Source organism: Eutrigla gurnardus (assembly GCF_963514095.1).
Source record: "Eutrigla gurnardus genome assembly, chromosome: 14".
Taxonomy (NCBI): domain Eukaryota; kingdom Metazoa; phylum Chordata; class Actinopteri; order Perciformes; family Triglidae; genus Eutrigla; species Eutrigla gurnardus.
Window position 1 is genome coordinate 24060894 of NC_139937.1, and position 13538 is coordinate 24074431.

Sequence of the window (13538 nt, forward strand, 5' to 3'; positions counted from 1 at the left end):
CAGAACCTTTATTATATACAGTTCCAGTTCTATTATTGATGAATCTGTCGATTCTTCCCTTCATTTATTAACTTTAGTTATATAATTTGGTCTATAATATTTCAGAAAATGGTTAAAGGTACCCATCACAATTCCCTTACATCTACATTGATATCTTCAAATGTTTTGTCTGACCAACAGCCCAAAACCCAAAGAGATGCAGTTAATGATGTAAAACAGAGAAAAGATCAATCAATGTAGACGAATCCATTGTTTTAGAATCCAAGTCAGACGTTACATCACTCACCTTCTGGATCAGCACAGGACAATGTTCATCCACACAGTATCGCTCTGAAGAGAGAGGAACCGTAAAATGATCACATAATCACTGTCAGAATAGAAGAATTAGAATGTTACATGTCAATGCAAAATAAACTGAAAATCTCCTTATTAATATCATAAAGATCAATTACCGGTTTCACCTGATAAACGTCTCAAATGCTCTCGCTGCACTTAATTCTTCCTATAGATTTACATTCAGACTGAGACTTCTAACTCTTTATAATAATCTTTTTTAATTATTAGATTAAATCAACCTCCCAGTACGAACACCTGAATAGCCTTTGTTTGAATCATTAGGTCCTTAATCAGAGGTGGGAAGTAAACTTAAGTAGAATTTTCAGGTATCTGTACTTTAGTATTTATTTCACGGACAACGTTTTACTGTTACTCCCTACATTTTCAAACATATCTGTACTTTTACTCCACTATCTCTTCATAGCAAATCGTTGTTTGCTGCTATATAAATGTCTTAATGTCATGCGGATCCTTTAAGGGCTAGTTTTTGGTCTTTTACTTTTTGGTCTGCTGTCTGACAACCTCTGTACCGGAGCAAATCACTTCATATTCTCTCAAACCTCCCTGATCGTCTCACAGACTGTCGGCTGCAGGTTAACACCATAAAAAGCCCGTGTCCTGTATTTCTGTTGTCTCCATCTATGGAATGTCTGTGGAACGTTTGTGGAGGTCGGTTTCACTGAGAATCTTCTTGAAGCTCTTGATTTTCTGACTCAAATCAGCCAGCGTTTCCAAGCTCTATAACAGACGCCCAGTGTTGTATAGTAACGAAGTAAAAATACTTCGTTACTTTACTTAAGTAGTATTTTTTTATATTTGTACTTTACTTTACTACTTCTATTTCTGACGACTTTTACTTTTACTTCACTACATTTTCCGAAAAAAATCAGTACTTTTACTCCGTTACATTTACCTGAGCATCCTCGTTACTCGTTACAAAATAAGAAGGAACGTGACAGCCAATGGACAATCTTTGTTTTGTTGTAGTGGGACTAGTAGCCAATGATGTTGGGAGATACAGACCGCAAGACGTTATCATTGGTTTACCCCGTTGTGCGGCGGATGAAATCAGCGGCCAAATTTCAAATTAATGGTCGCATTGTCATGCTAGTAGTAGTCTCAGACAAGTCGGGTCTCTAATGTTAGCCTACTTGAAGAGAAGGAGGAAGACAGAGAAGCAAAATGTCAGAGATGGAGGAGGTGACTGAATCGGTGACTGAACCTGCTGCTGAAACAACCAGCATAGTGTTACTGTCAATAGACTTTAATGGTGAAGCAAAGAGTGTGTTGTTCCACGCAGTGAAACTATACAGTCGAGGATTACGTTTTTGTTGAGCGTCTCCGTGGTCTAACGTGAGTGGGCTTGGCCTCTGCTAGCCAAAAACTGAACTCCTGGGTTATTGAATGATCTGGTCTTTTTCTGGTGTTATTGGAGACCGTACCTGTGTTTGGAGAGTCCGAGTTTTGATATAGCAAACCAGCTGATGATGACAGTCAGACTAATTTACATAGTGGTAGTGTTATTAATAAGTTAGCTTTTAAATCATGCAGCTGAAATCGCTATGTTTAGTATTACCTGTGGCCACGAAGGAGTGTGTGAGTGGGCAAATTTCTGATTGCGTTTTATTAACAGTACTTTTTACTTTTGATACTTAAGTACAGTAAATACAAGCTACTTTTTTACTTTTACTCAAGTAATATTCTAGCAGGCAACTTTCACTTTTACTTGAGTAATTTTCCAGTAAGGTACTTTTACTTTTACTCAAGTATGGCTTTTGGGTACTTTATACAACACTGCAGACGCCATCGTCTCCACCTGGTCAATTCAAAGGGAACTTTCATGGGCCAAACGTGCAAGGCCAGACAAGTGTCAATCAAACTTTGGTACACGCCCCCAGAGACGAATAGACCAATCAGGCTTATCTGATCCGTCCTTATGGGACTTTTACTGTGCAGGAACAACGTGAGTCTACTTTAGCTGACGTACTTTCCCTTTTCTTACGTAACACTGTACAATATCAACGAGATATGTTTGCATAGTTCGCCCTGACATTCGGTTCGGAGCTTCAAATCACTCATTCATGTTTAGTCTTTCCTGTTTTATTTTGTCACTCCTCTCTCCCCTCGGGTTCAGATCACTTCACTTCCTGGCTTGTGTGATTTCCTGCGGACGTCGTCGTGGTGACGTCACCCGTTGGTGTGTGGACTACGGTTCTGAAGCCTCGAGGTCAGCATTTTGGCCGTAGCCATCTTGGAGGTTTTGCAACCAGTGAACGGACGTGACCATATTTGGACTGAGGCAGAGGGACGGGTGGATCTGAAGAGGGGAAGAGCGTCACCCTGAAAGGTATTTGCTGAGAAGACGTCATATTACCTCCCATCACTAAACCTTCCACCATGAAATCAACCTTAGGAACTGCAACAGAAGACTTACATACAGAGCTCTCAAATGCTTTCGCTGCACTTCATTTGTCCTGTAGATTTATATTCAGACAGAAACGTCTGTAACTCAGGTTTTAAATATTTGATTAAATCAACGTCCCAGTACGAAACACAAAGCCAGGAGACATTTAGCTTAGCTTAGCATAAAGACTGGAGGCACAGGAGAACAACTCATCCCTCCAAAGTTTGTTTTTATTGTACCAATTCAACAAGATTTAGCGTCTTACTGAGGTTGGAAGGTTTTTAAACTTTGGACTGAGCCAGGCGAACGGTTAAATTAGGAGTTTTTTTTCAAATTAAGATTCTGGGTTTCCAGACAATCTGATCAGCGACTGATCACAGACAAACTGAAAGGCATTTGGTGCAAAGACGTCATATTACCTCTCATCAGTCCACTGAGCTGATCGAAACCACCAGCATGAACTCCAGTCGAGGGTCCCGCACCTAAAAACACATTTTTGGAAAATTAAAATTGCACAATGATGGATCAGTCTAGTGTTTGTGCCTACTACTTTTTTAAACACACACACACACACACACACACACACACACACACACACACACACACACACACACACACACACACACACACACACACACACACACACACACACACACACACACACTCACACACACACTCTCAAATGCCCTTGCTGCACTTAATTTGTCCTCTAGGTTTACATTCGGACAGAGACGTCTGTAACTCAGTTTAAAATTCATAAATCATGAGGTCCTTAATCAGAGGTGGGAAGTAACGAAGTACAAATACTATTCAGATTCTGGGTTTCCAGACAATCTGATCAGCGACTGATCACAGACAGCCTGAAAGGCATTTGGTGTGAAGACGTCATCTTCCCCCTCGGTTTCAACACCAGGAACTCCTGTCGAGGGTCCCGTAGCTGAAACAAATTCATGGAAGATTAAAATTGCTTATGTCTACTCACACTTCAACACACACAGACACACACACAGACACACACACACACACACACACACACACACACACACACACACACACACACACACACACACACACACACACACACACACACACACAAATAGACTTACATAGGTTCAGACTTCTCAAATGCTCTTGCTGCACTTAATGTACTCGAATACATCTTCCTGGCTTTAAAACAGATTTTTTTGTTTTAAGTGAAAAAGACCTTCAAGGATAAGACTGATGTTATTCTACTTTTTTTTCTTCTTACGGTCAAAAAAATCATAATGAAAAGAGCAAAACCAACAACGTGCTCGTGTGTCTCACTCAACACTTGACCTCCGCCTCAGTTTGTGGCTGTAAATCAAATATATAGTTTAAAGCTATGGTCTACATTCTGAAAATCAGTTGAGCCTCTGAGACAGATTTGAAAAAAGGCACCCTCCCCCATTGGCAAAATGTGATTATTTGGCCTACATGTACTGTATTTTACTGTAAATTGTACATTTAAAAAGAATTACACCAAATCAATTCCAGTGACATCACAAAAATCAAAGAGGCTGGATTAAATTGGCTGATGCTGCATGTTATTGCTTTGCCGCCCTTTTTATTTATTTTAAAACAAATAAAGTTTTAACCACTTTCTTTAAAATATATTTCTATTTTTCTCTCTGACCTTTGACTCCTGAGTTGGACATTCCCGTCACCAGATCAGTCCTGTTCATGTCCCTTAAAATGTCGATGGTCACCTCCCAAGACTGCAAACCACAGGTCTCCACCATCAGTTTCACCAGTAGGTCTGCACCGTACCATGTTTCCCAGTTCATGTATCGGACCCTCTTCGTGAAGAGCGTTAGCTTCAGCAACCACTTGAATTTCTTCAGCTCCTCCTCACTCAAAGTCTTCACTGTTTCCAAAAGAATCCGTTTCAAATCCTGTGTAAACGTGTAATTTCCCAATTGGGACGGTTAAAGATTAATTTATTTGCATTTTGTCAGTGTTATAGACGTCGAGTGTAAATGTTATAAGATTAGTTTTTTCTGCATGATCACTCAAGACAATGATACACTAATATCTTTTCTACTGATTTAATTTTCTTTTGAAGTATTAAGTGTTTTTATTTCTTAACATCACAGTCAAATATGAGTCCCTCCATCCTTTAATTCATGTTAATTAATAACTCCTTTCTGATCTCAACGCATCATGTTTCTGTAACAGGAGCTCAAAGAAATGGTTTTCTCTCTTTTCCATCATAACATTATTACTTAAGAGCTCAACATTAACAGTGAGAGGCAATTTAAGAAACTCACTGTTTGGTTTGTTTTATCATTTATGATGATTTAAAATGTAAAATATAGTCACACTCACGTTCAGCAACAGTGAAGGTTGATGTTCATCCACAAAGTGTTGCTCTGAAGAGAAAAGACATTAAATAACTCAGACAATTCAAATCTAATTGAATCACTAATAATCACTTTTAATGAGACACAGTTGCTTCAAAAGAAAGAAAACAATTTCATTACAAAACACAGAACTCAATCAGATTTACCTTTTTTTATTATGGACTATATAAAGTATTTATTAGACACATGATTATGTTGTTTTTGTTTTAATCTTTACAATCCCACCATTTATACTGGACTTTGTGGCATAACGCCGCCACCACGCCTCCATTCTGTCTCTGTACCTTTGACACCAAAAAGAAAGAAGGAGTGATCATCCTGCAACGAGAAGGCGGAGTAAAGGGGCTTATGTCTTACCTGTGAGTCCTGAACTGAGCTTTGGTAACCTCTGTATCAGATCTGTCCTGTTCATTTGTTTAAAAGCCTCCGTGGTTAACTCCACAGACTGTTGGCCGTAGGTCTCCATCATCAGATACACGGTCATCCTTCTGTCTTTCTTATAACTGTGTCGCCCCATAAAGGGGAAGGATGAGAGTTTCTTCTGATAGACAATCGACATCAGGAAACTCCTGAATTCCTCAAACATCAGATCATCCAAATCATTCAGGGTTTCCAAAATCAGCTGTTGAACAGCTACTCTTGTCGCTACCTTAAAAATAATACGTTCATTAAATAAATATGTAGTCCATGAATGAACATGCATTAGGTGAATGAAAGCTGTGTTGTACTCAGTCAGACAGATGTAACATTACTCACTTTCCTGATCAATCCAGACCGGTGTTCACCTGAGTCTTGCTCTGAGGGGAAATGTGGTAAAAGTCATTGATTCAACATTTTGGGGATTTTGACATGTTTTTGTCTTTATTGTTATTACTTTTGGGTCCTGAGCTGCTGTCTGACAGCCTCTGCACCAGATCAGTCCTGTTGATCTCCTCCAAAACCTCCTTGGTCTTATTCACAGCCTCTTCGTTGTAGTGCAACACCATTACAAACACCATGTCCTGATGTCCTGTTATCTCAAACCGCATGGATGGGAACTTGAACTGATGGAAGTCAGTTTGAGACGAGAGGACCTTCTTGAAATCCCCAAGCTCCCCGTCACTCAAATCAGCCAGCGTTTCCAAAAGCAGCTCTATAAAAGAAACCGCCGTCTCCCCCTGGAAAATTCAAAGGAAATGTTCATGAAGCAAAAGTTAAATTTCTCTGCTGGGATGATTATAGATTTTACTCTTTAAATATCATCAATGTCTGTTTTAGAAACATGGATGTGGAGAACATCATCCAAACTTCACAAGATAGTGAAACAACTGATGTTTGTCCACTTGACTGTTTACTGATGTAGATGTACATATTTCTTTGGCAACTTCTCTTTTATAACTACTGTATTTCTGTTAATGGGTTCCTGACTTTTATTTTATTACCTGCTTAAAGGATCATACCAGTGTTACTACATGTCACTGTCCATCAACAACATCGGTCATCTGTTTACAGTTTGTTTACATTTTGTTCATATTCAATAAACGTTACAGAATTTACCTGAAAATGTCAAGTTTAGTTAAAACCCACCTCGTAGTTAAAATCCTCCTTCTAGCTTGAAATTCAGTTCTTGTAAGGAACTATTTTCCCAGGCGTAATAACATTCAGCCCAACGGCTGTCTTTGCTCTGTTGTGATTGACAACAGTACCAGAACCTTTATTATATACAGTACCAGTTCTATTATTGATGAATCTGTCGATTCTTCCCTTCATTTATTAACTTTAGTTATATAATTTGGTCTATAATATTTCAGAAAATGGTTAAAGGTACCCATCACAATTCCCTTACATCTACATTGATATCTTCAAATGTTTTGTCTGACCAACAGCCCAAAACCCAAAGAGATGCAGTTAATGATGTAAAACAGAGAAAAGATCAATCAATGTAGACGAATCCATTGTTTTAGAATCCAAGTCAGACGTTACATCACTCACCTTCTGGATCAGCACAGGACAATGTTCATCCACACAGTATCGCTCTGCAGAGAGAGGAACTGTAAAAGGATCACATAATCACTGTCAGAATAGAAGAATTAGAATGTTACATGTCAATGCAAAATAAACTGAAAATCTCCTTATTAATATCATAAAGATCAATTACCGGTTTCACCTGATAAACGTCTCAAATGCTCTCGCTGCACTTAATTCTTCCTATAGATTTACATTCAGACTGAGACTTCTAACTCTTTATAATAATCTTTTTTAATTATTAGATTAAATCAACCTCCCAGTACGAACACCTGAATAGTCTTTGTTTGAATCATTAGGTCCTTAATCAGAGGTGGGAAGTAAACTTAAGTAGAATTTTCAGGTATCTGTACTTTAGTATTTATTTCATGGACAACGTTTTACTGTTACTCCCTACATTTTAAACATATCTGTACTTTTACTCCACTATCTCTTCATAGCAAATCGTTGTTTGCTGCTATATAAATGTCTTAATGTCATGCGGATCCTTTAAGGGCTAGTTTTTGGTCTTTTACCTTTTGGTCTGCTGTCTGACAACCTCTGTACCGGAGCAAATCACTTCATATTCTCTCAAACCTCCCTGACCGGATTGAAATGGAACAACATTACACCCACCCTGTGTCCCTACCTTCTTTAGTATGTGCGCCACTACCACTCAGTAAACAGCATCTTACAAACAACCCGATTGTGAGTGGCTCACTACGAATATGGTCTCAATTCAGGACCCACTTCAAACATAGACAGGCTATGTCCTCTCTCCCAATCTCGGCTAATGCACTCTTCCCGCCCTCACTCATGGACACAGCGTTTAAGTTATGGTTCAGGAATGGTCTGAAACGGGTGAAGGATCTTTTTAAGGACGGTGTGTTCATGTCTTTTGAGCAGCTTGTGAGTGAATATAATATTCCCAGATCACATTCATTAAGATATTTTCAGGTGCGCGCTTTTGTTCGGAAGCATTTTCCTTCCTTTCCGTCACTCGCACCGAATGACTGGATAGATGAATGTTTGAGTGGAGATCCGGACCAAAGAGGGGGAGTGAGCAGACTGTATGAGAGTATTCAATTGATCACCTCTCCTTCACTTAATAATATTAGGTCAGCATGGGAGGAGGAACTGGGATTTGAAGTTTCGGATGATTCCTGGCAAAGTGCAATTAGGAGAGTACACTCAAGCTCAATCTGTATCAGACACGGTTTGCTCCAGTTCAAAGTGCTCCACAGGCTACATTTGTCTAAAACTAAATTGGCCAGGATATACCCAGATGTGGATCCAACCTGCTCCCGATGCTGCCAGGCTCCGGCCACCCTCTACCACATGTTTTGGACATGTCCAAAATTAGTAAAGTTTTGGTCCTCAATTTTTGACACATTCTCTTATATTTGCAACAAAGACATAGGCCCTGCTCCCGAAATCGCATTGTTTGGTGTGGCCCCTGCGGAGGTGGCGTTATCTAGGGTACAGTCGGATGCCATCGCCTTCTCATCCCTACTAGCTAGGCGCCTTATTTTGTGTAACTGGAAATCAGTTAGGCCTCCCACGCACAGACGCTGGGTGGGGGATGTAATGGCGCATTTGAAACTTGAAAAATTGAAACACTCAATCAGGGGATCAACCCAGAGATTTTACAATGTCTGGCAGCCATTTTTGAACTACTTTAATCTGGAGTTCCCAGCTAGGGACACTGAGACTACTACTTAATTGACTCACAATCTCTGTAACAGGTTTAAATCTGTACGCTTTATGTTTACTTTCTTTTATCGATGTCATTATATTTATTTTATTTTATATATACATATATATATATATATATATATATATATATATATATTTTTTTTAAACATTTTTCATTGTATACGTGTACGTTTATGTAGTTACTGTTGCTCTATTTTTCATGTATATTGTGACTGCGGTTTGCAGCCTTGTTGACTGTGTTGTATGTATTTGCAGTATAAAAAGCCAATAAAAATATTTGAATAATAAACCTCCCTGATCGTCTCACAGACTGTCGGCTGCAGGTTAACACCATAAAAAGCCCGTGTCCTGTATTTCTGTTGTCTCCATCTATGGAATGTCTGTGGAACGTTTGTGGAGGTCGGTTTCACTGAGAATCTTCTTGAAGCTCTTGATTTTCTGACTCAAATCAGCCAGCGTTTCCAAGCTCTATAACAGACGCCATCGTCTCCACCTGGTCAATTCAAAGGGAACTTTCATGGGCCAAACATGCAAGGCCAGACAAGTGTCAATCAAACTTTGGTACACGCCCCCAGAGACGAATAGACCAATCAGGCTTATCTGATCCGTCCTTATGGGACTTTTACTGTGCAGGAACAACGTGAGTCTACTTTAGCTGACGTACTTTCCCTTTTCTTACGTAACACTGTACAATATCAACGAGATATGTTTGCATAGTTCCACCCTGACATTCGGTTCGGAGATTCAAATCACTCATTCATGTTTAGTCTTTCCTGTTTTATTTTGTCACTCCTCTCTCCCCTCGGTTCAGATCACTTCACTTCCTGGCTTGTGTGATTTCCTGCGGACGTCGTCGTGGTGACGTCACCCGTGGTGTGTGGACTACGCTTCTGAAGCCTCGAGGTCGGCATTTTGGCCGTCGCTATCTTGGAGGTTTTGCAACCAGTGAACGGACATGACCATATTTGGACTGAGGCAGAGCGACGGGTGGATCTGAAGAGGGGAAGAGCGTCACCCTGAAAGGTATTTGCTGAGAAGACGTCATATTACCTCCCATCACTAAACCTTCCACCATGAAATCAACCTCAGTGACTGCAACAGAAGACTTACATACAGAGCTCTCAAATGCTTTCGCTGCACTTCATTTGTCCTGTAGATTTATATTCAGACAGAAACGTCTGTAACTCAGGTTTTAAATATTTGATTAAATCAACGTCCCAGTACGAAACACAAAGCCAGGAGCAGTGTTGGGCAAGTTACTCTAAAAAAGTAACTAGTTAAAGTACTAGTTACTTCTCCCAGAAAGAAACTAAAGTAGTTACTGAGTTACAAATTCTAAAAGTAACTAGTTACTTTGGAAAGTAACTATTGCGTTACTTTTTTTAAAATACTGATGTGTCAAATAATTTGGACCCCATCTCCATCCCTCTTTGACGGAACTTAAAATACATGTATTATAATGAAATGGATCCTCAATACATTACAAACAGAAATCCACAGTGTGAAAAAATCTAAACAATTTTATTGGAGATATTATAATTACTATGCTTATAGAGTGGATTGATAAAAATAATATATCTTTTGGAACTCTTGATATTTATTGCACCTCAACAGGTTACAACTAAGCAAAATTAAATTATGTTTGTTAAGCAATGTACCAAAAATAAATAATAAATATATTTACTCTTTGTAGTGTAAATTAGGGGAAAAACAGTAGACATACTGTACTTATTTTTTTACGTAATGTTGTGTGCAAGGACGAAATTTTGATTTCAGAGGTGCGGGGGACAAAAGTATTTTTAATAAAACTCTAACTCTTTCAGTTCAGTGTGTTTTCTAGTAGTTCTTCTAGTTTTCGCTACTTTTAAGTCTACTGTTCCCTTTTTTGGTTTGACTGGTTGTAAATCATGTAGCAAAACATTATCACCCAATTCTAATCCAATAGTAATAATAACAACAACAATAATAATACATTTTATTGATCATATAATTGAGAGCTTTGTAAATGATGAGGAGGATCTTGAAGTGGATATGCTGCTTTATTGGGAGCCAGTGAAGGTGTTGCAGGATGGGTGTAACGCATTTCTTTGAGTAACTTAGACTTTGACTTCTAAAGAAGTCTCTAATGTCCACTTTTTTTTTTTAGACATCCTGGCTGCGTCTAATTACCAAACACACACGCGCGCACGCACATACGCACACGGACCCCGATTCAAACATTAATGTAAATGAAAATTCTGATATTACAATCCTTCTAGCTGACGTGAACCAGGCAGTTTACAGTAGCGGACTCCTGTAGGACTCCTAACCGCAGACTAGCAGACCGTCGGTGTGAAAGCAAGATGGAGTGACAGCGGGGACGGCCAATCACACAAGAAACGGCAGAGCCAATCGAGGAGCTTGTGGGCGGTCTAAACTAAGGGAAACAGGCTTCAGCTTGAGCGGCCCTTTTCCGCTTGGTCCTAGTGCTGTTTACTTTAGCGTAACATTTGTTTTTTTCTGCCTTCAATGTAGTAACGCGACACATGTTTTGGCAGTAACAAAAACGGCGTTCTAATAATGAGATGGGTAATCAATTCCCCCTCGGTATCAACACCAGGAACTCCTGTCGAGGGTCCCGTAGCTGAAACAAATTCATGGAAAATTAAAATTGCTCATGTCTACTCCTGTTTTTAACACACACACACACACACACACACACACACACACACACACACACACACACACACACACACACACACACACACAAATAGACTTACATAGGTTCAGACTTCTCAAATGCTCTTGCTGCACTTAATGTACTCGAATACATCTTCCTGGCTTTAAAACTGATTTTTTTGTTTTAAGTGAAAAAGACCTTCAAGGATAAGACTGATGTTATTCTACGTTTGTGGCTGTAAATCAAATATATAGTTTAATTCTTCAAAAAGGCTAAAGAAATCCTTAAAACCAGCAGGGCTCTGTGATGTGTGGTCGACTGTCGTGAAATATCATGAGTGAATACTGCATTATGTACTATGGACTACTTTCAGACACAATCATGCACTAGTGAGTAAACGTAAACACTGCGTGTCTTTTCTCAGTTTGCTTTGTTTTTAGCTATTTAACTCTTTCTCTTACACTCCATTCCATATATTATATCATAATATCATCATATTATATATCAAATATATGTATTTGTCACTACATTTGTACAACATGTTGCATGTTCTTGCTTTTTTGAGTAACAGCTGTGTGAGAGAATACCGGCGCTCCTACCTTCGGCCATTGTTTTTCTATCAGTCGCTGCCACTGAGGATCAAGTAGCTGTAAAATGAAATGAGGGAATATTAACACTTTTTGTTCACAGGATTCATGCAGACCTCATGAACACTTACATCATTCACAGAATGCTGTCTTACTATAACAATCAGAACACCAAGAAAAGCAATAATTTGAACAGGTAAACACATTAAGGCTCAGTTATATGGCAACGCCGAAACAAAATTAAATCATTAAAAATATACCAATATAGGAATGTGTCTGATTATAGAGGCACAGCCAAAATTAAAACTTCCAGGAGTGCATGGCACATAACGAGCTTGTGATGCTCCGTAAAGGTACAAAGCAGTGGGTGGTTGTTTTTAAAACTACAATGATTTACTAATTCAGCCTGACACAGTATTTAAGATTACTAGATTAGATTAAGATTATTGGCTGGACCTTGGCTCTGTGGCAACAAGTACAGAGACTCCAAAATCACTAGACACAATCAAGGGTCTCGTTATGGTCATTCATTCATTGGTATTAATCATGAATATCTTGTCTTGTGTAACAGTGGAGTTATTGATTAATATAGGAAGATATTAATGATTAATACCATTAAAAACCACCAAAATGATAAAAAGGCACATATTTTCAAAATAGCTGTTGTAGTATGACCATAAGGAGCCCCTTGATGTGTGTAGTGATTTTGGAGTCTCTGTACTGTATAACAGTGGAGTTATTGATTTTTGTTTGCAGTCTTGCTCTTGTCTTGCAATTTGCAGACGGTCCCTGCGCACTCGCCCGGCTGCGCATAGAGATAAATGTTCTTCGTTCAGCTCGGTTTATCAGACGGTTTATTTTTGTATAATAAATCGGGGTTTTGGTCCTTGTAGCTCGTAGTCTATGATATTACGGTCAGAGCCATCATTTGTGTTTGAAAAACGTTTCACTTCTGATTTATTGATCCCGGAAGTTCGACTCTCTGAATATATCTCCAACTTCACCGAACTGTCAAACTGTCAAACGGTTTGGTGAAAACATCTCAGTTTAGTTAATGCATCATTAGTAACAACGGTGATGTCATCAGGAAAGCGTTCTCACACCGTTTTAACGTTAAAATCCGACAAGAAGTTCAAACTACGAAATTGAAAGTAAGAAAAGAACAAAAAGAAGAAACGTAAATGTCGTTTTACAAACCTTTTTAAACAGCTCGTAACTTCAGCTGTCAGAGTCCGTCCACTTTTTATGATTGCGGCAAATCATTGATCGCTAAGTTGACAGCACTCTGTTGCTCTCTTGAAAAGTGGAAAAGTGTTTGAAGCGTGTCTTCCCCTTCGAGCCTTCTTCTCCGTTTACTTGGCTGTGATGTGCAGACCGGGCGGTGTCAGTGTTGCTATGCTGGACGGCCGCCAGAGGGCGGTAATGGTACACACAGCTACAGAGACGAAGAAGAAGAAACACTCCATACCAGT

General features: G+C 39.2%; 3 protein-coding genes across 3 annotated transcripts in view; 1 reads left to right on the forward strand and 2 right to left on the reverse strand.

The window, feature by feature from the left end:
• The window catches only part of LOC311025005 (NACHT, LRR and PYD domains-containing protein 1 homolog), a 54426-nt gene extending 48733 nt beyond the window's left edge, over window positions 1–5693 (reverse strand). Inside the window, exons 1-3 of the mRNA XM_084027662.1 lie at window positions 5479–5693; window positions 5087–5130; window positions 4395–4653 (exon numbers count right to left, since the gene is read on the reverse strand). Of these exons, the coding sequence (XP_083883788.1) occupies window positions 4395–4653; window positions 5087–5130; window positions 5479–5680 (505 nt within the window). The 5' untranslated portion in view covers window positions 5681–5693. The remainder of the gene's footprint in view (window positions 1–4394; window positions 4654–5086; window positions 5131–5478) is intronic.
• Window positions 1–13538, forward strand: part of LOC311025030 (uncharacterized protein) — a 375179-nt gene that overhangs the window by 242955 nt on the left and 118686 nt on the right. The window lies entirely within an intron of this gene.
• On the reverse strand, window positions 5949–13431 carry LOC311024828 (uncharacterized protein; the record flags this gene model as incomplete). The annotated part of the gene is made up of 4 exons (XM_084027404.1): window positions 13264–13431; window positions 12079–12126; window positions 7093–7151; window positions 5949–6278 (listed from the first exon to the last, which is right to left on the reverse strand). Exons 2-4 carry the CDS (start codon window positions 12086–12088, stop codon window positions 5949–5951), a joined length of 399 nt encoding a protein of 132 aa, XP_083883530.1. The 5' UTR covers window positions 12089–12126; window positions 13264–13431.